We start from the raw sequence: 24277 nt of genomic DNA, 5'->3' as shown, positions 1-24277 counted from the left end.
AACTAACTGTGGAATCACACCAATTCCAGGAAGAGCCACAAATATCTGGGTTGTTCGAAGTCCAACAATAATCACAGTCTGACAGTCACGTGCATGATAGCCACATACGCGTTGGGCGCTTCCATAGGGTGATTTCCGTCATATAATAAGGTATTTATCGTCCCGCCCCTATGACAGGTAAAGCCGCGTTCACGACAACTGGGAACTCGGAAAATAATGCGCTTTTGAATGGTCATCCAACTCGGAATTCAAGTAGCTCTAGGATGCCCGAGTTTCTGACTTGGAATTCAGATTTGGATGACCATTCAAAACGATTTTTCACAGACGGAGCTCGTTTTTCCCCCAGAGTTCCCAGTTGTATGGAACGCACTGAAGTCGGAGATTTCCGAGTTCCAAGTTCCCAGTTTTCTGAACGCAGCATTTGAGGTTAGCTGTCAAAGTCAAACGTCACACAGGTAGCCTAGGTAGGTAGGTAGGTAGGTAGGTAGGTAACCGTGTATCTTCCGGATCCTTTTAAAATCAGCGGTTGTGCGACTTTACCCATAGGCTTCAGTCCAGCGGTGACACAGCGGTGTCCAGCCATGGCCGAGTCCCAGCTAACATGCATGGAGGACGGCCACATCAAAGAGAACGTCCCGGAGTCCAAACCGGAGTTTTACTACAGCGAAGAACAACGCGCGGCGGTTGAACAACTGCTCAAAAACGGTGACGGCGCTTTCAAAATGCGACTGAAAGAGGACAAAGTGAAAGACTTTCTCTCGGCCCGTGATATTAAAACGATAAGGAACACGTTCAAAGAATATGACACGGAAGATGAAGAGAAGTGCGGAGAATTAAAGGCGAAACCTGACGGTTCCAAAGCGAACTCGGGGCACCATTCGACGTACTGGCCGCAGATGTCGGATACAGAGGTGCCGCCGTTGGATCTCGGTTGGCCCAACGGGGGTTTGTTCAAGGGGGTCACACGCGTGGCGGTTCACACGCACCCGCCAAAAGAGAACGGACCGCACATCAAGGAGGTCATTCGTAGGCTGATCCAAGAAGCTACCAAGGTGAACTGTGGGTATATACTGTTCAATAATGATGTAACGACATAGTGATGAACTGAATAACACAGGACTAATGACTGTGTTGTATTGGTTTATTATTGGGATAGTGATAGCCCCGGCCTATGTATCTCAAATGTGAGGTAAGAATCTAACTCATGAAGCCATTTTTTTTTCATGGGAAAATAATCTATATAGTAATTTATGATCCTATATATGATCCTATAGACAGAACTTCAAATGCGTCTGGGGAGGTTAGCGGAGAGGCGGTGATTGAATAGAGAGAATGGATGGATTGTGTGCGTCCGTGCATCAGCAGGGGCATATGGAAGTGAGTGTTTAAACTTGTAGAGGAGTGATCATCAACTAGATTCAACCGCGGGACTGTTGAGAGGATTGTCGAGAGGCCTGAACATAATTACAAATAATTTGTAGACTGCAAATTGACCGCAAGAAGCCCAAACATATATCATTTTTGACTAAAACGTAATAATTTCAAACCTTGCTTACGTTTATATACGATCACGTGTCTCTCTGTTAAGCGTGGGAATTCTTGGGAACATATTTCTTAAATGTAAATCACTTGGCGCTGATTTCCTGGTGTTTTTACAGTATTTTACGTCCAACGATTAACCTTTTATTTTGTTATTATTATCATCCACGTAAACCTGGGGATCATCCACGTAAACCTGGGGATCATCCACGTAAACCTGGGGGATCATCCACGTAAACCTGGGGGATCATCCACGTAAACCTGGGGGATCATCCACATAAACCTGGGGGATCATCCACGTAAACCTGGGGGATCATCCACGGGCCATGATTCCTGTCTGATGACGTATATCATTGTTGAATACCCTCATTGAACGAACAGCTGATTTCCCTATTACACAGGAAACATTCTGTCATGTCAATTAAAGTTAGGCTAGCTTTCATGAATAGTCTATTCAGAGAACACATATACAAAGACACACACACGGTCTGTACTTTCCACCCTTTGTGGATGCGTACAACCTCTCATTAAAACAGCACACAGGAGAGATAAAGGGGGTTCTATTCCATTGTGATGAATGAACAAATCCCTCAGCATGTTGGCAGCACATAACAGGGTGAACTGGAGTCAGAGCTGCTTAGTTCAGTTGCCTTTAGCGAAGTTTGTTTATCGTGTCACTAGAGACTGAGTCATTTTGGACCCACCCATCTTGACCCAGTCAGTCAGCCAGTGAGTCATCCAGTCAGAGCCACCCAATCAGCAAGTCAGTCAGTAAGTCAGTCAGTCAGGCAGTCAGTCCATGACACATTTCCTCCCTTTGTACAACTGGGTCTTAGAACAACACACAATCACATCGATGTCTTGGTTTGGTTTTGGCCGTCATTCTAAATCAGAATTTGTTCTTATTAACTGACTTGCCTAGTTAAATCAAGGTTAAATAAAACACGTGAAACAGGATTGTGTCAATACAGTATATTGTTACAGAAGTATGATGACATGTTAAACCTGGGCCGATGTCATATACCGTATGTTACATATATGACAGTGTGTTAATGTGAGGTCACAGGGCGGCAGGTAGCCTTTACAATGTCATGTACATGTGCTATGCACTGTCTATTTATACCTACAGGGGATTCCCCCTGGGTAGTTTACCGCTCTGGGCTGAAGTTTCCTCTAGGTACAGATCTAGGATCAGCTTCCCCTCCCCCGATCCTAACCTTAACCATTAGTGGGAGAAATGTCAAACTGACCCAAGATCAGCACCTAGTTGCAACTTCACCCTACTTCGAGTTCACCGTCCTGTCAAGTGAGTGAATGAGAACATATGAAAGTCATTTCCCAGGTGTGTGTGTTGCCAAACAGGATATAATGGAACACCGCAGCCGGAAGCTTTGAAGCAGTTTGTTTACTGTTAGGAGAAATGGAGAGAATGTGGTTGCAAGTAGACACCACCCACACATCAAATCAAATAGTTTGTGTCACATGCGCCGAATACAGCAGGTGTAGACTTTACTGTGAAACGCTTACTGACAAGCCCTTAACCAACAATGCAGTTATAGAAAGAGTTCAGAAAATAAAAAAAGTAAAACAATTTATAAAATAAAGAACACAAGAAAATGACATAACAATAACAAGGGGTTAATGTAAATAGTCTGGGTGACCATTTGATTCATTGTTCATCAGTCTTATTTCTTGGGGTTAGAAGCTGTTAAGGAGCCTTTTGGACCTAGACTTGGGGCTCCGGTACCGCTTGCCATGTGGTAGCAGAGAGAACCGTCTATAACTTGGGCCTTCCTCTGACACAGCCTGGTATAGAGGTGCTGGATGTCAGGAAGCTTTGCCCCAGTGATGTACTTGTCCGTACTCACTACCCTCTGTAGCGCCTTACGGTCAGATGCCGAGCAGTTGCCATACCAGGCAGTGATGCAACCGGCCAAGATGCTCTCGATGGTGCAGCTGTGTGTGTGTGGGGGGGGTTGTCATGTCCTCTTCACGACTGTCTTGGTGTGTTTGGACCATGATTGTTCGTTTGTGATGTGGACACCAAGGAACTTGAAACTCTCGACCCACTCCACTACAGCCCTGTCAATGTTAATGGGGGCCAGTTTGGCCCTCCTTTTCCACAAACACACACAGTCTTGTACAGCTAACCTTGTGGGGACACACAATTCAGTCCCATTCAAAATCCTATTTTCCCTAGCCCCTAAACCTAACCCTAACCCGTAATCTTACCCTAACCGAAAACCTGACCCTAACCTAACCCTAGCTCCTAAACCTAACCCTAGCTCCTAAACCTAACCCTAGCTCCTAAACCTAACCCTAGCTCCTAACCCTAACCCTAGTTCCTAACCCTAGCTCCTAATCCTAACCCTAGCTCCTAAACCTAGCCCTAGCTCCTAACCCTAACCCTAGCTCCTAACCCTAACCCTAGCTCCTAAACCTAACCCTAGCTCCTAAAACTAACCCTAGCTCCTAAAACTAACCCTAATCCTTAAGGTAATTCTAACAGTAATTCTAACCTTAAACCTAACCCTAGCTCCTAAACCTAACCCTAGCTCCTAAAACTAACCCTAGCTCCTAACCCTAACCCTAGCTCCTAACCCTAGCTCCTAAACCTAACCCTAGCTCCTAACTCTAACCCTTAAGGTAATTCTAACAGTAATTCTAACCTTAACCCTAAACCTAACCCTAGCTCCTAACTCTAACCCTAACCCTAGCTCCTAACTCTAACCCTAGCTCCTAACTCTAACCCTAGCTCCTAACTCTAACCCTAGCTCCTAACTCTAACCCTAGCTTCTAACCCTAGCTCCTAAACCTAACCCTAGCTCCTAAACCTAACCCTAGCTCCTAACTCTAACCCTAGCTCCTAACCCTAACCCTAGCTCCTAACTCTAACCCTAGCTCCTAAACCTAACCCTAACCCTAGCTCCTAACTCTAGCCCTAGCTCCTAACCCTAACCCTAGCTCCTAACTCTAACCCTAGCTCCTAACCTAACCCTAGCTCCTAACCTAACCCTAGCTCCTAACCCTAGCTCCTAAACCTAACCCTAGCTCCTAACTCTAACCCTAGCTCCTAACCCTAGCTCCTAAACCTAACCCTAGCTGCTAAACCTAACCCTAGCTGCTAAACCTAACCCTAGCTCCTAAACCTAACCCTAGCTCCTAAAACTAACCCTAGCTCCTAACTCTAACCCTTAAGGTAATTCTAACAGTAATTCTAACCTTAACCCTAAACCTAACCCTAGCTCCTAAAACTAACTCTAATCCTTAAGGTAATTCTAACAGTAATTCTAACCTTAACCCTAAACCCCTAGAAACAGCATTTAACCTTGTGGGGACTAACAAAATGTCCCCAGTTGGTCAAACTTGTGTTTGTTTACTATTCTGGTGGAGACTTCTGGCCCCCTCATGTATAGTTAAACACGTCCACACACACACACACATACATACATACATACATACATACATACATACATACATACATACATACATACATACATACATACATACATACATACATACATACATACATACATACATACATACATACATACATACATACATACATACATACATACATACATATACACACACACACACAGTAGTGATACAGGGACCTACATAATCAGGTGTGGTGTGTTTATCTTAGCATACTGTGGTTGTCCTCATCTACATACAGTACAATAGATTACTGTGTAATCTACATCACAACATTTACATGGATGCCATTAACAATGAGTGCATTTTGTTGCGGCTACTGTTAGATGGAAGACATTGTGGTGTTGTAGGTTTTAACTTGAATTATTTCATACTGTTACTTGTTGTTTCTCTTTGCCCATACTCATAAAGTGTATGTGTTAGAGTAGGAGTGCTGATCTAGGATCAGGTCTCCCCGGTCCATTATGATCTAAAAGGCCAAGCTGGTCAACACTCCTACTGTACCAGGCTTTGTGAACACAACACAGGCCCCGTTGTTACAACACAGAACACTTCACTCAGCATGTTTCCTCTGGAGAATGTTGTCAGCATACAGCCTTTTCCTTGTCTGAATGAGAACATTCATGTGAATGAAGAAACCTTTTCCTCCTCCACCCTTTCCCATTGCTGAGGTGGTCTCCAGAATAAAGCTTGTGTAGGCATGCTGGTTGAGCCTTGTTCCCATTGCTGAGGTGGTCTCCAGAATAAAGCTTGTGTAGGCATGCTGGTTGAGCCTTGTTCCCATTGCTGAGGTGGTCTCCAGAATAAAGCTTGTGTAGGCATGCTGGTTGAGCCTTGTTCCCACTGCTGAGGTCGTCTCCAGAATAAAGCTTGTGTAGGCATGCTGGTTGAGCCTTGTTCCCATTGCTGAGGTGGTCTCCAGAATAAAGCTTGTGTAGGCATGCTGGTTGAGCCTTGTTCCCATTGCTGAGGTCGTCTCCAGAATAAAGCTTGTGTAGGCATGCTGGTTGAGCCTTGTTCCCATTGCTGAGGTCGTCTCCAGAATAAAGCTTGTGTAGGCATGCTGGTTGAGCCTTGTTCCCATTGCTGAGGTCGTCTCCAGAAAAAGCTTGTGTAGGCATGCTGGTTGAGCCTTGTTCCCATTACTGAAGTGGTCTCCAGAATAAAGCTTGTGTAGGCATGCTGGTTGAGCCTGTTCCCATTGCTGAGGTGGTCTCCAGAATAAAGCTTGTGTAGGCATGCTGGTTGAGCCTGTTCCCATTGCCGATGTCGTCTCCAGAATAAAGCTTGTGTAGGCATGCTGGTTGAGCCTTGTTCCCATTGCTGAGGTGGTCTCCAGAATAAAGCTTGTGTAGGCATGCTGGTTGAGCCTGTTCCCATTGCCGAGGTCGTCTCCAGAATAAAGCTTGTGTAGGCATGCTGGTTGAGCCTTGTTCCCATTGACATTCTGAAGTGACTCAAATCCTCTTTTTTTTGCATGTCCGATTCCAATCTGTTATTTTTCATGCCGTCTGAACAGCCAAAAGCCACGTGGAATCTGATATTTCAAGCTACGTTTCAAACCACCTTGGTAGGCCCTTTCTCTCACCTCGGTAGGCCCTTTCAAACCACCTTGGTAGGCCCTTTCAAACCACCTTGGTAGGCCCTTTCAAACCACCTCGGTAGGCCCTTTCAAACTACCTTGGTAGGCCCTTTCAAACCACCTTGGTAGGCCCTTTCAAACCACCTTGGTAGGCCCTTTCAAACCACCTCGGTAGGCCCTTTCAGACCACCTTGGTAGGCCCTTTCAAACCACCTTGGTAGGCCCTTTCAAACCACCTCGGTAGGCCCTTTCAAACTACCTTGGTAGGCCCTTTCAAACCACCTTGGTAGGCCCTTTCAAACCACCTTGGTAGGCCCTTTCAAACCACCTCGTTAGGCCCTTTCAGACCACCTTGGTAGGCCCTTTCAAACCACCTCGGTAGGCCCTTTCAAACAGAAAGTAAAAGCTAGGCAGGACAGAACCAGTTCTGAGGAAAGATAATAGCTGAGATTCCACTTTCTAGTTCCTTCCTCAAGTGTTTTATGTTGTGTTACACCCCTCCCCACATACCTGTCTCTGTCTCTGCTTTGTCTCTGCCAGCCTGGCAGCTTCGGGGCAACTAGGAGACGTGTTGGGGCAACTAGGAGACATGTTGGATCAGTGTTGGGTCAGCTACAGGGATTTTTCTTCCATTGAAATACGTAGAGATAGGGGATGAATAGATAGGGGATGAATAGATAGGGGATTAAAAAATATATATATATAATTTTAGGGATGAAAAAACACTTTCAGTGTAAATTTAAAGCACTAAAACCAGATCTAAAGTATGTAGTAAAGATAATGGACATATATATTTGTTCATAGTATCATCTCTGAGAACTAACAATCACCAACATTAAAGCTCAGGGAGGAAGTTGAAAGGTCCCAAAACAATGAATTTAGCAGCATTCATTTTGTTCTGCTGTTTGAGGAAAAGAGCACAGCCTCAGCCATGGCACAATGCCTACAACTGCAGGAAACTAGATTTAAAACGGCAACATTGTCTCTCAGCTCCGTTGTAAAATGTGCAGAATTGCAGGAATTGGCATAAAAGTTTGAAGAATGGCACTGTTTATAAGATGTCACTGTTTCTAAGCCTTTATAGCACCCCAGGTTTAGTGTATAAGCCTACGTGTTTTCTATAGGCCCAGCTTGTGCTTTCAGCCTGACAGTCAGTGATTGTTGTATGGTCTTTTGGCAGGGAGGTTTTTCATTGTTTTATTGACTTTCAAGCGATATGATTCTATTGATCTTAATCACTTTTTATTTCCATGTATTGTTCTACCTATATTTCATATACATTGTGTATATTGTATGTTTTTTTTCATTTAGTTGTTGACCATTAAATATAGTTTGATTTGAATGTATTTGCTGTGTTTCTCCCTCCAGGTGTTTAAATAAAGTTTGATTGTATTTGATTACCCCTGCCTCCATGTGTGTATAAATAAAGTTTGATTGTATTTGATTACCCCTGCCTCCATGTGTGTATAAATAAAGTTTGATTGTATTACATTTTTAAATAAAGTTTAATTGTCTTTGTATCTTTCAGGTGTTAGCTATAGTCATGGACCTGCTGACAGACATCCAGATACTGCAGGACCTGCTGGACGCAGCGTCACGGCGCTCCGTGGCCGTCTACATCCTGTTGGATGTCAGCGGGGTCCCACACTTCCTGGATATGTGCTGCAGGCTGCAGGTCGGAGCTCAGCACCTGCGGGTAAGAGACGGTCCCTCATCCTGAAGCAGAGGAGCATTGAAGGCCTTAGGCTACTCACTTATGTGTTGTACAAGGGCCCTGTGTCATGTGTGATCATGTGACATGCCTGGGGGACCAGTGAGGAAAAACTGTAAGTCTCTTTGGATCAGAGCGTCTGCTAAATAAATGAAATGTCAGGTGATTTTTGTCATTTTAAATTGAAAAGACTTCTATGTTAATGGTAGTTTGGACATGGGAGCTTTAACACACATGAGTTGATGTCTTTCTGTGTGTTTGGAGAATCTTGCTGGTCTGCGTGCGTTTTGTTTATGACTGTGTCAGGTTACCATAACCCTTTATGTAACTGTGTTGTATCTTTCAGAACATCAGGACTCGTACAGTTCAGGGGACAGGGTTGGGTCTGTCCTTCGGTAGACTCCTTGGTTCTTTGTGTAGTAAATACATGCTGGTGGATGGGGACAAAGTCATGTTCGGCTCCTACAGGTGAGAGAAAGTAGCTGTATACTTCTCTCTCTCTCTATCTTTCTCTCTCTCTCTCTTTCTCTCTCCTCTATTTCTCTCTTTCTCTCTCCTCTATTTCTCTCTTTCTCTCTTCCCTCTCTTTCCTTCTCTCTCTCTCTCTCTCCTCTTCCCTCTCTCTCCCTCTTTCCTTCTCTCTCTCTTCTCTCTCTCTCTCTTCTCTATCTCTCTCTTTCTCTCTCTCTCTCCTCTATTTCTCTCTCTCCTTTTCCCTCTCTCTCCCTCTCTTTCCTTCTTTCTCTCTTCCTCTCTTTCTCTCTCCCGCTCTGTCGTGTGTGTGTGTGTGTGTGTTACTGTGTGTTTATTTCCAAGACATAACACATCTGTTCTTCTCCTCTAGCTTCTCTTGCTGTGTGTGTTTCACTGTGTCTTTATTGAAGACGTAAACATTGTTCTTGTGATCTTCTTCTCCTCTAGCTTCTCATGGAGTTCGTCTCGGATGGACCGCAACATGATCACGGTCATGACTGGCCAGGTGATCGACTTCTTCGACCGCGACTTCTGCGAGCTCTACGCCGTGTCTGAAAAACTGGACCTCTACAAGGAGTTCAACCTCAGCCCACCTCCCAACATGGCCACCGCCGCGCGGCTCAAAGTGGCGCCCGTAAAACCCCAGTTACGAGCCGCCACATCCAGATTCCAGGTCAGTCTAGGCAACTCGCGTGGAGGTGATCTCCAGGTGCCTGCACATAAATACCACAACCCCAAATACTCTTTGGTGTACGGGAATAGTGTTCCTGGACTGATGGGGTCCTTGCAGGATCTACCAGGCATAGAAAAGACAGCTATAACTGCGGGTCCTGAGGGACTAATGCAGGTGAACAGTGAGTGGTTGGATCAACTCACCCCGCTACCACCCGACGGAGGCAAGGTGGGGCCGAAAAAAACCAACAGCATTTTGGAGAAGAAATCCCGCTCTTCTTTTAGGAAACTCTTCAAGGGGAAATCGACAGCCAATCAGAGCGTGGACACCGGGGGTGATAGCCCGGCAACCAGTCCAATCTCCTCCCCCACATCGTTGGGAACCAATAGTATGGAGGAGATGAATAACCTTGAAGTCATGGTGAAACAACCAATGAAGAGTAAGAAGTTTAAAATGAGCCTGAAGAGTGCTTCTCAACAGACTGTCAACACACAGGACAATGACAGTAAGTTGTTTTTCTTGTCTCATTATTTTAGCTCAGTTTGATCCTCTCCTTCTCCCTCTCTCGGCGTTATGTCGATACCTGTATATCTCTGTTTATCTCTCTCAAGTCATTTAACCATTGTACTATTTTACTCCTTCCCTCCTTTCTTTCTTTCTTTCTTTCTTGCAGGCTTGAAGAGCCGTAGGCCGTCAACAAAGAACAAATGTAGTCCATCCTGATTCAAAACCTGAGTCACTCCGGATTCAAACCACCCCACTCAACTGGTTCTCTGTGGGATTCAATAATACCTTTGGGATCTGGTGCAATAATTACTATAATGTGTCAATTCTACTTGCTCTGTACAGGGATATTCTCTGGACAAACAGAGCCGTCCTTAGAGCAGAGACCGGCGATAGGTGGAACAGCGCCACTGGCCCCGCCCCCAGGCACATTAGTTGTTTTTTTCTTTTGAGGAAAAGAGCATCCATGTTTGAAGTAACGTCTTCGTTGTCGTAATAGTGTAACGTGGACGTGGCGGTTTCATCACTATGGATTCCAGGTTGAAGAAGCGCTGTCACTGAGCACCAAGTCTGTGATTCTTCTTTGACCATGTAAAGAATAACGTCATGTTGCCTTGTGAAGTCTTGTATGTCATTTATGTGGAATTAATTCATGTGTGTGTTTCATGCTGTGACCAACAGATGTCAATGATAAGGGGGTTGTGAAATGGATCTGAATGGGTATTTGAGTGTGTGTTTATTCAGTACATTAAAAACAATCATGTTTTTCAGAGTTTTCTAGTCGTGTAACATTTGTGGCCTGATTCACCAGTGGTAGTTATGTGTGATGGATGAGGTTTAAGGTTTCTGTGGTCATGTCTTTGTCTTCAGTGAAGGCATTGTAGACAGTGATGACTCTGGTCTGCCATCTAGTGGCTGTTGACCTGATTGAGCAGAATAGATTCAATAGCTGTAACACTTGTTCTGACGCTCTGACGTGTGTGTGGGTGGTGGACTCGTTGTGCACTGTGTTGCTGATGGGACCAAGCATGGTCACTTCCTCACAAATACATCGTATCCCCTCCCCATCTCCCTCTTGATCTCTCTCTGCCCTTCACCCTCTCCCCCTCTCTCTGGGTGTTTGCACAGTTCTAAGTCTCTCTCTCTCTCTCTCTCTCTCACACACTCCCCGCCCATCCCTCCCTCCTCTCTGGGTGTTTGCTACAGCTCTAACCACAGAGAGGAACCACAGGCGTGAGGGGAACTGATGCAAGGGAGGACCGATGTGTGTGTGGCGCAACACTGAAACAGGAAGTACAGAGGCACACAGGAAGGCAATGAGAGGTGTTGATGACTAAAGACCACTGTTCGCTCATCACTGGCCCAACTGACCATAAACGCTGATCTGGGGTCAGTTTGACATTTCCCCCCGCTAATGGCTAAGGTTAGGATTGGGGGAGGGGAACTGATCCTAGATCTGCACAGAGGAGAAACTTCACCCTGGAGTATCCAGGCTTTATCCAGGCTATACACAGGCTATATCCAGGCTATGCCATTGATACAGACTCAGTTTGTGTTAAGTTTTCTCAATACAACACAGAACCATAATGGTATGAGACAATAGGTTATGTCCATTAGAAATGGATAAGGAGGTTTGGGTTGTACCACTGTTAGTTTTGTCAGATGAGGAGATGGTCCTTTTGTCTAGGGTGTTGTTCCCAACACCACCAGCAGGGGTCACTTCTCTATAGAGATCAGTGTTGGACACGCACACACACACGCACAGTCTTGTACAGCTAACTTTGTGGGGACACACAATTCAGTCCCATTCAAAATCCTATTTTCCCTAACCCTTAACCCATACTCTTACCCTAACCTTAACCCAACCTTAACCCATACTCTTACCCTAACCTTAACCCAACCTTAACCCATACTCTTACCCTAACCTTAACCCAACCTTAACCCATACTCTTACCCTAACCTTAACCCAACCTTAACCCATACTCTTACCCTAACCTTAACCCAACCTTAACCCATACTCTTACCCTAACCTTAACCCAACCTTAACCCATACTCTTACCCTAACCTTAACCCAACCTTAACCCATACTCTTACCCTAACCTTAACCCAACCTTAACCCATACTCTTACCCTAACCTTAACCCAACCTTAACCTACTCTTACCCTAACCTTAACCCAACCTTAACCCATACTCTTACCCTAACCTTAACCCAACCTTAACCCATACTCTTACCCTAACCTTAACCCAAACTTAACCCATACTCTTACCCTAACCTTAACCCAACCTTAACCCATACTCTTACCCTAACCTTAACCCAACCTTAACCCATACTCTTACCCTAACCTTAACCCAACCTTAACCCATACTCTTACCCTAACCTTAACCCAACCTTAACCCATACTCTTACCCTAACCTTAACCCAACCTTAACCCATACTCTTACCTAACCTTAACCCAACCTTAACCCATACTCTTACCCTAACCTTAACCCAACCTTAACCCATACTCTTACCCTAACCTTAACCCAACCTTAACCCATACTCTTACCCTAACCTTAACCCAACCTTAACCCATACTCTTACCCTAACCTTAACCCAACCTTAACCCATACTCTTACCCTAACCTTAACCCAACCTTAACCCATACTCTTACCCTAACCTTAACCCAACCTTAACCCATACTCTTACCCTAACCTTAACCCAACCTTAACCCATACTCTTACCCCAACCTTAACCCAACCTTAACCCATACTCTTACCCTAACCTTAACCCAACCTTAACCCATACTCTTACCCTAACCTTAACCCAACCTTAACCCATACTCTTACCCTAACCTTAACCCAACCTTAACCCATACTCTTACCCTAACCTTAACCCAACCTTAACCCATACTCTTACCCTAACCTTAACCCAACCTTAACCCATACTCTTACCCTAACCTTAACCCAACCTTAACCCCGAACCTAAGCCTTTCCATTTATTTATTTATTTATTTTATTTCACCTTTATTTAATCAGGTAGGCTAGTTGAGAACACCTTTATTTAACCAGGTAGGCTAGTTGAGAACACCTTTATTTAATCAGGTAGGCTAGTTGAGAACACCTTTATTTAATCAGGTAGGCTAGTTGAGAACACCTTTATTTAACCAGGTAGGCTAGTTGAGAACACCTTTATTTAATCAGGTAGGCCAGTTGAGAACACCTTTATTTAATCAGGTAGGCCAGTTGAGAACACCTTTATTTAATCAGGTAGGCTAGTTGAGAACACCTTTATTTAATCAGGTAGGCCAGTTGAGAACACCTTTATTTAATCAGGTAGGCTAGTTGAGAACACCTTTATTTAACCAGGTAGGCTAGTTGAGAACACCTTTATTTAATCAGGTAGGCTAGTTGAGAACACCTTTATTTAATCAGGTAGGCTAGTTGAGAACACCTTTATTTAATCAGGTAGGCTAGTTGAGAACACCTTTATTTAATCAGGTAGGCTAGTTGAGAACACCTTTATTTAATCAGGTAGGCTAGTTGAGAACACCTTTATTTAATCAGGTAGGCTAGTTGAGAACACCTTTATTTAACCAGGTAGGCTAGTTGAGAACACCTTTATTTAATCAGGTAGGCTAGTTGAGAACACCTTTATTTAACCAGGTAGGCTAGTTGAGAACACCTTTATTTAACCAGGTAGGCTAGTTGAGAACACCTTTATTTAACCAGGTAGGCTAGTTGAGAACACCTTTATTTAATCAGGTAGGCTAGTTGAGAACACCTTTATTTAACCAGGTAGGCTAGTTGAGAACACCTTTATTTAATCAGGTAGGCTAGTTGAGAACACCTTTATTTAATCAGGTAGGCTAGTTGAGAACACCTTTATTTAATCAGGTAGGCTAGTTGAGAACACCTTTATTTAACCAGGTAGGCTAGTTGAGAACACCTTTATTTAATCAGGTAGGCCAGTTGAGAACACCTTTATTTAATCAGGTAGGCTAGTTGAGAACACCTTTATTTAATCAGGTAGGCCAGTTGAGAACACCTTTATTTAATCAGGTAGGCTAGTTGAGAACACCTTTATTTAACCAGGTAGGCTAGTTGAGAACACCTTTATTTAATCAGGTAGGCTAGTTGAGAACACCTTTATTTAATCAGGTAGGCTAGTTGAGAACACCTTTATTTAATCAGGTAGGCTAGTTGAGAACACCTTTATTTAATCAGGTAGGCTAGTTGAGAACACCTTTATTTAATCAGGTAGGCTAGTTGAGAACACCTTTATTTAATCAGGTAGGCTAGTTGAGAACACCTTTATTTAACCAGGTAGGCTAGTTGAGAACACCTTTATTTAATCAGGTAGGCTAGTTGAGAACACCTTTATTTAACCAGGTAGGCTAGTTGAGAACACCTTTATTTAACCAGGTAGGCTAGTTGAGAACACCTTTATTTAACCAGGTAGGCTAGTTGAGAACACCTTTATTTAATCAGGTAGGCTAGTTGAGAACACCTTTATTTAACCAGGTAGGCTAGTTGAGAACACCTTTATTTAATCAGGTAGGCTAGTTGAGAACACCTTTATTTAATCAGGTAGGCTAGTTGAGAACACCTTTATTTAATCAGGTAGGCTAGTTGAGAACACCTTTATTTAACCAGGTAGGCTAGTTGAGAACACCTTTATTTAATCAGGTAGGCTAGTTGAGAACACCTTTATTTAATCAGGTAGGCTAGTTGAGAACACCTTTATTTAATCAGGTAGGCTAGTTGAGAACACCTTTATTTAACCAGGTAGGCTAGTTGAGAACACCTTTATTTAATCAGGTAGGCTAGTTGAGAACACCTTTATTTAACCAGGTAGGCTAGTTGAGAACACCTTTATTTAACCAGGTAGGCTAGTTGAGAACACCTTTATTTAATCAGGTAGGCTAGTTGAGAACACCTTTATTTAACCAGGTAGGCTAGTTGAGAACACCTTTATTTAACCAGGTAGGCTAGTTGAGAACAAGTTCTCATTTGCAACTGCGACCTGGCCAAGATAAAGCATAGCAGTGTGAGCAGACAACACAGAGTTACACATGGAATAAACAATTAACAAGTCAATAACACAGTAGAAAACAAAAGGGGAGTCTATATACAATGTGTGCAAGAGGCATGAGGTAGGCGAATAATTACAATTTTGCAGATTAACACTGGAGTGATAAATGATCAGATGGTCATGTACAGGTAGAGATATTGGTGTGCAAAAGAGCAGAAAAGTAAATAAATAAAAACAGTATGGGGATGAGGTAGGTGAAAATGGGTGGGCTATTTACCAATAGACTATGTACAGCTGCAGCGACCGGTTAGCTGCTCAGATAGCTGATGTTTGAAGTTGGTGAGGGAGATAAAAGTCTCCAACTTCAGTGATTTTTGCATTCGTTCCAGTCACAGGCAGCAGAGTACTGGAACGAAAGGCGGCCAAATGAGGTGTTGGCTTTAGGGATGATCAGTGAGATACACCTGCTGGAGCGCGTGCTACGGATGGGTGTTGCCATCGTGACCAGTGAACTGAGATAAGGCGGAGCTTTACCTAGCATGGACTTGTAGATGACCTGGAGCCAGTGGGTCTGGCGACGAATATGTAGCGAGGGCCAGCCGACTAGAGCATACAAGTCGCAGTGGTGGGTGGTATAAGGTGCTTTAGTGACAAAACGGATGGCACTGTGATAGACTGCATCCAGTTTGCTGAGTAGAGTGTTGGAAGCCATTTTGTAGATGACATCGCCGAAGTCGAGGATCGGTAGGATAGTCAGTTTTACTAGGGTAAGCTTGGCGGCGTGAGTGAAGGAGGCTTTGTTGCGGAATAGAAAGCCGACTCTTGATTTGATTTTCGATTGGAGATGTTTGATATGAGTCTGGAAGGAGAGTTTACAGTCTAGCCAGACACCTAGGTACTTATAGATGTCCACATATTCAAGGTCGGAACCATCCAGGGTGGTGATGCTAGTCGGGCATGCGGGTGCAGGCAGCGATCGGTTGAAAAGCATGCATTTGGTTTTACTAGCGTTTAAGAGCAGTTGGAGGCCACGGAAGGAGTGTTGTATGGCATTGAAGCTTGTTTGGAGGTTAGATAGCACAGTGTCCATTGACGGGCCGAAAGTATATAGAATGGTGTCGTCTGCGTAGAGGTGGATCAGGGAATCGCCCGCAGCAAGAGCAACATCATTGATATATACAGAGAAAAGAGTCGGCCCGAGAATTGAACCCTGTGGCACCCCCATAGAGACTGCCAGAGGACCGGACAGCATGCCCTCCGATTTGACACACTGAACTCTGTCTGCAAAGTAATTGGTGAACCAGGCAAGGCAGTCATCCGAAAAACCGAGGCTACTGAGTCTGCAGATAAGAATATGGTGATTGACAGAGTCGAAAGCCTTGGCAAGTTCGATGAAGACGGCTGCACAGTACTGTCTTTTATCGATGGCGGTTATGATATCGTTTAGTACCTTGAGTGTGGCTGAGGTGCACCCGTGACCGGCTCGGAAACCAGATTGCACAGCGGAGAAGGTACGGTGGGATTCGAGATGGTCAGTGACCTGTTTGTTGACTTGGCTTTCGAAGACCTTAGATAGGCAGGGCAGGATGGATATAGGTCTGTAACAGTTTGGGTCCAGGGTGTCTCCCCCTTTGAAGAGGGGGATGACTGCGGCAGCTTTCCAATCCTTGGGGATCTCAGACGATATGAAAGAGAGGTTGAACAGGCTGGTAATAGGGGTTGCGACAATGGCGGCGGATAGTTTCAGAAATAGGGGGTCCAGATTGTCAAGCCCAGCTGATTTGTACGGGTCCAGGTTTTGCAGCTCTTTCAGAACATCTGCTATCTGGATTTGGGTAAAGGAGAACCTGGAGAGGCTTGGGCGCGGAGCTGCCGGGGTGGCGGAGCTGTTGGCCGAGGTTGGAGTAGCCAGGCGGAAGGCATGGCCAGCCGTTGAGAAATGCTTAATGAAGTTTTCGATAATCATGGATTTATCGGTGGTGACCGTGTTACCTAGCCTCAGTGCAGTGGGCAGCTGGGAGGAGGTGCTCTTGTTCTCCATGGCCTTCACAGTGTCCCAGAACTTTTTGGAGTTGGAGCTACAGGATGCAAACTTCTGCCTGAAGAAGCTGGCCTTAGCTTTCCTGACTGACTGCGTGTATTGGTTCCGGACTTCCCTGAACAGTTGCATATCACGGGGACTATTCGATGCTATTGCAGTCTGCCACAGGATGTTTTTGTGCTGGTCGAGGGCAGTCAGGTCTGGAGTGAACCAAGGGCTGTATCTGTTCTTAGTTCTGCATTTTTTGAACGGAGCATGCTTATCTAAAATGGTGAGGAAGTTACTTTAAAGAATGACCAGGCATCCTCAACTGACGGGATGAGGTCAATGTCCTTCCGGGATACCCGGGCCAGGTCGATTAGAAAGGCCTGCTCACAGAAGTGTTTTAGGAAGCGTTTGACAGTGATGAGGGGTGGTCGTTTGACTGCGGCTCCGTAGCGGATACAGGCAATGAGGCAGTGATCGCTGAGATCCTGGTTGAAGACAGTGGAGGTGTATTTGGAGGGCCAGTTAGTCAGGATGACGTCTATGAGGGTGCCCTTGTTTACAGAGTTAGGGTTGTACCTGGTGGGTTCCTTGATGATTTGTGTGAGATTGAGGGCATCTAGCTTAGATTGTAGGACTGGCGGGGTGTTAAGCATATCCCAGTTTAGGTCACCTAACAGAACAAACTCTGAGGCTAGATGGGGGCGATCAATTCACAGATGGTGTCCAGGGCACAGCTGGGAGCTGAGGGGGGTCGGTAGCAGGCGGCAACAGTGAGAGACTTATTTCTGGAGAGAGTAATTTTCAAAATTAGTAGTTCGAACTGTTTGGGTATGGACCTGGAAAGTATGACATTACTTTGCAGGCTATCTCTGCAGTAGACTGCAACTCCTCCCCCTTTGGCAGTTCTATCTTGACGGAAGATGTTATAGTTGGGTATGGAAATCTATGAATTTTTGGTGGCCTTCCTGAGCCAGGATTCAGACACAGCAAGGACATCAGGGTTAGCAGAGTGTGCTAGAGCAGTGAGTAAAACAAACTTAGGGAGGAGGCTTCGGGTGTTGACATGCATGAAACCAAGGCTTTTTAACCCTAACCCCAAAACTAACCCTAGCTCCTAACTAACCTTTAACGTAATTCTAACCCTAAAACTAATTCTAACCTTAACCCCCTAGAAACAGCATTTGACCTCTTGGGGACGAACAAAATGTCCCCAATTTCTCCAATTCTTGTTTGTTTACTGCTCTTTATAGTTATGGTAGTTAAACACGTCCACACACACACACACACACACACACACACACACACACACACACAGTAAGAGGAAGTGAGAGATGGAGTAACCTGTGTTTGTGTGTGTGTGTGTGTGTTCAACCGGAACATGCAGGTGTCCCTTTCCTTCTGACTGAAAACAGGACTTACTGCTCTCACCCTATTGGTGGATTTACCCCTGACCACTGATCTAAGGTCGGTTTAATATTAACTCTGATGGTTGAGAATAGGACTGGGAGAGAGGGAGCTGATCCTAGATCTGTGCTTACAGGCAACTACCACCTAGTAATCTGACATGTTCACAATGGCCTTTGTTTGCCATTTATTAAATAATCAATTGAACAATTAAAGAACAAGATAAAAAATAAACATGAATAGAAGAACATGGTAGAGACAATAGTTCTGTATATGTACTCCCAGGTTCTGTATGTGTACTCCCAGGTTCTGTATGTGTACTCCCAGGTTCTGTATGTGTACTCCCAGGTTGTGTATGTGTACTCCCAGGTTCTGTATATGTACTCCCAGGTTCTGTGTGTGTACTCCCAGGTTCTGTATATGTACTCCCAGGTTGTATATATGTACTCCCAGGTTCTGTATATGTACTCCCAGGTTCTGTATGTGTACTCCCAGGTTCTGTATGTGTACTCCCAGGTTCTGTATGTGTACTCCCAGGTTCTGTATGTGTACTCCCAGGTTCTGTATGTGTACTCCCAGGTTCTGTATGTGTACTCCCAGGTTCTGTATGTGTACTCCCAGGTTCTGTATGTGTACTCCCAGGTTCTGTATGTGTACTCCAGGTTCTGTATGTGTACTCCCAGGTTCTGTATATGTACTCCCAGGTTCTATATATGTACTCCCAGGTTCTGTATAGTGTACTCCCAGGTTCTGTATGTGTACTCCCAGGTTCTGTATATGTACTCCCAGGTTCTGTATATGTACTCCCAGGTTCTGTATATGTACTCCCAGGTTCTGTATATGTACTCCCAGGTTCTGTATATGTACTCCCAGGTTCTGTATATGTACTCCCAGGTTCTGTATATGTACTCCCAGGTTCTGTATATGTACTCCCAGGTTCTGTATATGTACTCCCAGGTTCTGTATGTGTACTCCCAGGTTCTGTATGTGTACTCCCAGGTTCTGTATGTGTACTCCCAGGTTCTGTATGTGTACTCCCAGGTTCTGTATGTGTACTCCCAGGTTCTGTATGTGTACTCCCAGGTTCTGTATGTTCTGTATGTTCTGTATGTTCTGTACTCCCAGGTTCTGTATCCCCCAGGTTCTGTACTCCCAGGTTCTGTATGTGTACCCAGGTTCTGTATGTGTACTCCCAGGTTCTGTATATGTACTCCCAGGTTCTGTATGTGTACTCCCAGGTTCTGTATGTGTGTACTCCCAGGTTCTGTATGTGTACTCCCAGGTTCTGTATGTGTACTCCCAGGTTCTGTATGTGTACTCCCAGGTTCTGTATATGTACTCCCAGGTTCTGTATGTGTACTCCCAGGTTCTGTATATGTACTCCCAGGTTCTGTATATGTACTCCCAGGTTCTGTATATGTACTCCCAGGTTCTGTATGTGTACTCCCAGGTTCTGTATGTGTACTCCCAGGTTCTGTGTATGTACTCCCAGGTTCTGTGTATGTACTCCCAGGTTCTGTATGTGTACTCCCAGGTTCTGTATATGTACTCCCAGGTTCTGTATGTGTACTCCCAGGTTCTGTATGTGTACTCCCAGGTTCTGTATATGTACTCCCAGGTTCTGTATATGTACTCCCAGGTTCTGTAAGTGTACTCCCAGGTTCTGTATGTGTACTCCCAGGTTCTGTATATGTACTCCCAGGTTCTGTATATGTACTCCCAGGTTCTGTATGTGTACTCCCAGGTTCTGTATATTCCCAGGTTCTGTATGTGTACTCCCAGGTTCTGTATGTGTACTCCCAGGTTCTGTATGTGTACTCCCAGGTTCTGTATGTGTACTCCCAGGTTCTGTATGTGTACTCCCAGGTTCTGTATGTGTACTCCCAGGTTCTGTATGTGTACTCCCAGGTTCTGTATGTGTACTCCCAGGTTCTGTATATGTAGTCCCAGGTTCTGTGTGTGTACTCCCAGGTTCTGTGTGTGTACTCCCAGGTTCTGTAAGTGTACTCCCAGGTTCTGTGTGTGTACTCCCAGGTTCTGTATATGTACTCCCAGGTTCTGTAAGTGTACTCCCAGGTTCTGTGTGTGTACTCCCAGGTTCTGTGTATGTACTCCCAGGTTCTGTATATGTACTCCCAGGTTCTGTAAGTGTACTCCCAGGTTCTGTATGTGTACTCCCAGGTTCTGTATATGTACTCCCAGGTTCTGTATATGTACTCCCAGGTTCTGTGTGTGTACTCCCAGGTTCTGTATATGTACTCCCAGGTTCTGTATATGTACTCCCAGGGTCTGTGTGTGTACTCCCAGGTTGTGAATATGTACTCCCAGGTTGTGTGTGTGTTTGGTGCTTGTGTGGCATGACGGTGACAGAAGAGTTGTTTGTGTGTTTGTATGCTGTCTCTATTCACCTCTGTGATATAAATACTGTGTTGACGTCCTGGTGAGATGTGATGGTTTCTCTCTCTAACCAATGCAGTCTCATCTATAGACACAGAACAGATACAATAACCAGGCGACTCAGAGATCCTCTCCACAGTATTAGCATACAGAGACAAATACATTTCAGTCATTTAACAGACACCCTGATCCAGAGCAATTTACAGGAGCATTATGGGTCATGCGCCTTGCTCAAGGGCACATCAACAGTTTTTCACTTAGGAGGCTCGGGGATTCGAACCAGCGGCCTCGTGGCAACTGGCCCAATACTCTTAACCACTAGACTACCTGCCGCCCCAGTACATTTGCCGAAGCCAGCAACGATCGAGGTGGTATCTATTAGCATGATGTACATCCTGTACATAGAACAGGTATGATAAACCAGACACAGAGGTCTTATAACAGCATCTTAAATGGCACCCTGTTCCCTATTTAGTGCACCACTTTTGACCAGGGTCCATAAGGCTCTGGTGGAAAGTAGTGCACTGTATAGAGAATAGGGCACCATTTGGGACACAGTCAAAGAGTCATACAAGGACAGTAGGTGGAATCAGCCATGCTTGAGGTCGTATCTATCTGCAGTATGTACATGAGAAACCGCTCTCTTGGCTTCGCTTCTGTCACCACCTCAACAAACAGTATGTACAGGTCACGTTGACAGCTGTTGACAATGACAGTATTTCATCTCACAGGGTAAGAAGGAAGTCCTTTGACACAGCGGTGGTTGAAAAGGAGAAGTCCCTCTTCCAGACAGTACACAGTTCCATCTGTTTAATCCAGATAAAAGTCCAAATCAGTCCCCACCAGTCTTCTCAGGAACTCTTCTTGCAACAAAACAAATTATCCCTCAATTCTCATTATGACAAAAGTTCATTTCTAATTCCTTTTTAAGGTAGAAGGTCCTCATTCTCACTGTTGAAAGTGTCCAGGTTCCCAATGCTTAGTCAGTTCAACTGAACCTGAACCTAAGTCTATTGATTGTACTATTTGCTGTAGGGGTTCCATCTCCCTCTGTGATGCAGTACTGTGATTGATCCACAGGGGGTGCTGTCCTGTCTCAGTCTTGGGGAGCCTGGTTGATCACCTTCTTCTTACGCACCGACACCAGGTCATAGAAGGGGTCCTTGGTGATGCTGGCTCTGTAACGTGACATATCAGGATGGTGGGTTGTTAATGGTGTGGTGATTGCGTGTGTAGCCTCTAAAAGCCCAGCCTAGGCAACATAGAGGAACTACAGTACGTCACTGCCTAGGTCACTGCTCTACCGCTTAAATCAAATAGTTGGTAAGATGGAGACCACAGAGGTTCTTTTTAACGAGTGGCGAACTACCTTCACTAAAACCACTGCAAAGGTTTTGCCTGCAAACTTTGGTTTTGAATCGCGACGTTCTGGAATGTCTGCCTCCTGATTGGTCGGGAGACTCTAGTCACTGTGTTGTCTATCTGTGTGTGTGTGTGTGTGTGTGTGTGTGTGGTGGAACTGGGAGGAGCTATAGGAGGATGGGCTCATTGTAATGGCTGGAATGGAATCAATTGAACGGTATCAAACACACCAAAACACATGGGAACCTTTGACTCCGTTCCATATATGCCACTCCAGCCAATACAATGAGCACGTCCTCCTATAGCTCCTCCCGCCAGCCTCCACTGGCGTGTGTGTATTCTCCTGTAGCTCCTCCCACCAGTGTGTTCTTCCATGCGTAGTACCTGATGCTCTCTATCCATGTGTCTCGTTCCTCAGCGGTAGCGGCACAGATCATGTATGACTGGTGTTTCCCTTCCACCACTCTGCCGTCTGTCTCTGTCTTACACGCCTTGATCTTCTGACCCCTGCTGTTGGGGTTATACAGCTCCAGACAGTACTGAGGAACACAGAGAAACAGACAGGAGCAATCAAGTCAATCACACGGAAGGATAAGTAAGGGTGAGTAGTGCATTCTTACTGGTCCGCTCTCACTCTCTCTCTTTCACGCACATGGCGCACAAACACACGCGCACACACACACACACACACTCACACACTGAAGGATGAGTGTCTAAGGGTATTGTATTCTTACCGGTTTGCGTGCATACACCACCTCTCTCACACACAGGTTCTCCAGAGGGATGATGCCTCTGGGCTCCTTGTCCTGTAGAGAGAGGTGAGGTTAGAGGGGGAGGGATGATGTCTCTGGGCTCCTTGTCCTGTACAGAGAGGTGAGGTTAGAGGAAGGAGTTTAGAGAGGGAGGGATGATGTCTCTGGGCTCCTTGTCCTGTACAGAGAGGTGAGGTTAGAGGAGGGAGGGGGATGATGTCTCTGGGCTCCTTGTCCTGTACAGAGAGGTGAGGTTAGAGGAAGGGAGGGATGATGCCTCTGGGCTCCTTGTCCTGTACAGAGAGGTGAGGTTAGAAGGACTTTAGGGAGGGAGGGATGATGTCTCTGGGCTCCTTGTCCTGTAGAGAGAGGTGAGGTTAGAGGAAGGAGTTTAGAGAGGGAGGGATGATGTCTCTGGGCTCCTTGTCCTGTAGAGAGAGGTGAGGTTAGAGGAAGGAGTTTAGAGAGGGAGGGATGATGTCTCTGGGCTCCTTGTCCTGTAGAGAGAGGTGAGGTTAGAGGAAGGAGTTTAGAGAGGGAGGGATGATGTCTCTGGGCTCCTTGTCCTGTACAGAGAGGTGAGGTTAGAGGAAGGTGTTTAGAGAGGGAGGGATGATGTCTCTGGGCTCCTTGTCCTGTACAGAGAGGTGAGGTTAGAGGAAGTCTATCTGTGTTGTGTGTGTGTGTGTGTGTGTGTGTGTGTGTGTGGTGGAGTTAGAGAGGGAGGGATGATGTCTCTGGGCTCCTTGTCCTGTACAGAGAGGTGAGGTTAGAGGAAGGACTTTAGAGAGGGAGGGATGATGTCTCTGGGCTCCTTGTCCTGTACAGAGAGGTGAGGTTAGAGGAAGGACTTTAGAGAGGGAGGGATGATGTCTCTGGGCTCCTTGTCCTGTACAGAGAGGTGAGGTTAGAGGAAGGACTTTAGAGAGGGAGGGATGATGTCTCTGGGCTCCTTGTCCTGTACAGAGAGGTGAGGTTAGAGGAAGGACTTTAGAGAGGGAGGGATGATGTCTCTGGGCTCCTTGTCCTGTACAGAGAGGTGAGGTGAGGAAGGACTTTAGAGAGGGAGGGATGATGTCTCTGGGCTCCTTGTCCTTTAGAGAGAGAGGTGAGGTGTTTAGAGAGGGAGGGATGATGTCTCTGGGCTCCTTGTCCTGTAGAGAGAGGTGAGGTTAGAGGAAGGTGTTTAGAGAGGGAGGGATGATGTCTCTGGGCTCCTTGTCCTGTAGAGAGAGATGAGGTTAGAGGAAGGAGTTTAGAGAGGGAGGGATGATGTCTCTGGGCTCCTTGTCCTGTAGAGAGAGATGAGGTTAGAGAGGGAGGGATGATGTCTCTGGGCTCCTTGTCCTGTAGAGAGAGGTGAGGTTAGAGGAAGGTGTTTAGAGAGGGAGGGATGATGTC

At 45.4% G+C, this 24277-nt stretch overlaps 3 protein-coding genes across 4 annotated transcripts in view; 2 read left to right on the top strand and 1 right to left on the bottom strand.

Moving 5' to 3' along the window:
• The first annotated feature begins 331 nt into the window (after positions 1–331).
• LOC112240482 (protein FAM83F) lies at positions 332–10694 on the top strand. Its single transcript, XM_024408766.2, has 5 exons — positions 332–1052; positions 8088–8255; positions 8617–8738; positions 9192–9922; positions 10091–10694. Exons 1-5 carry the CDS (start codon positions 582–584, stop codon positions 10138–10140), a joined length of 1542 nt encoding a protein of 513 aa, XP_024264534.2. The 5' UTR covers positions 332–581; the 3' UTR covers positions 10141–10694.
• A 7920-nt stretch (positions 10695–18614) lies between these two features.
• On the top strand, positions 18615–20337 carry LOC121845450. The gene is made up of 4 exons (XM_042316866.1): positions 18615–18755; positions 18861–19012; positions 19070–19448; positions 20295–20337. Exons 1-4 carry the CDS (start codon positions 18615–18617, stop codon positions 20307–20309), a joined length of 687 nt encoding a protein of 228 aa, XP_042172800.1. The 3' UTR covers positions 20310–20337.
• A 545-nt stretch (positions 20338–20882) lies between these two features.
• Positions 20883–24277, bottom strand: part of LOC112240484 (cytohesin-4-like) — a 13457-nt gene continuing 10062 nt past the window's right edge. For both annotated transcript variants that reach the window (XM_042316863.1, XM_042316864.1), the window contains exons 11-13: positions 22859–22930; positions 22509–22663; positions 20883–21940 (exon numbers count right to left, since the gene is read on the bottom strand). In XM_042316863.1, the coding sequence (XP_042172797.1) occupies positions 21859–21940; positions 22509–22663; positions 22859–22930 (309 nt within the window). In that variant the 3' untranslated portion in view covers positions 20883–21858. The remainder of the gene's footprint in view (positions 21941–22508; positions 22664–22858; positions 22931–24277) is intronic.

This window comes from Oncorhynchus tshawytscha, unplaced genomic scaffold (assembly GCF_018296145.1).
Source record: "Oncorhynchus tshawytscha isolate Ot180627B unplaced genomic scaffold, Otsh_v2.0 Un_contig_1639_pilon_pilon, whole genome shotgun sequence".
In the NCBI taxonomy this organism is placed as follows: Eukaryota; Metazoa; Chordata; class Actinopteri; order Salmoniformes; family Salmonidae; genus Oncorhynchus; species Oncorhynchus tshawytscha.
The sequence above is the reverse complement of the archived record's forward strand: the minus strand, read 5'-3'. Positions and strand labels throughout refer to the sequence as shown.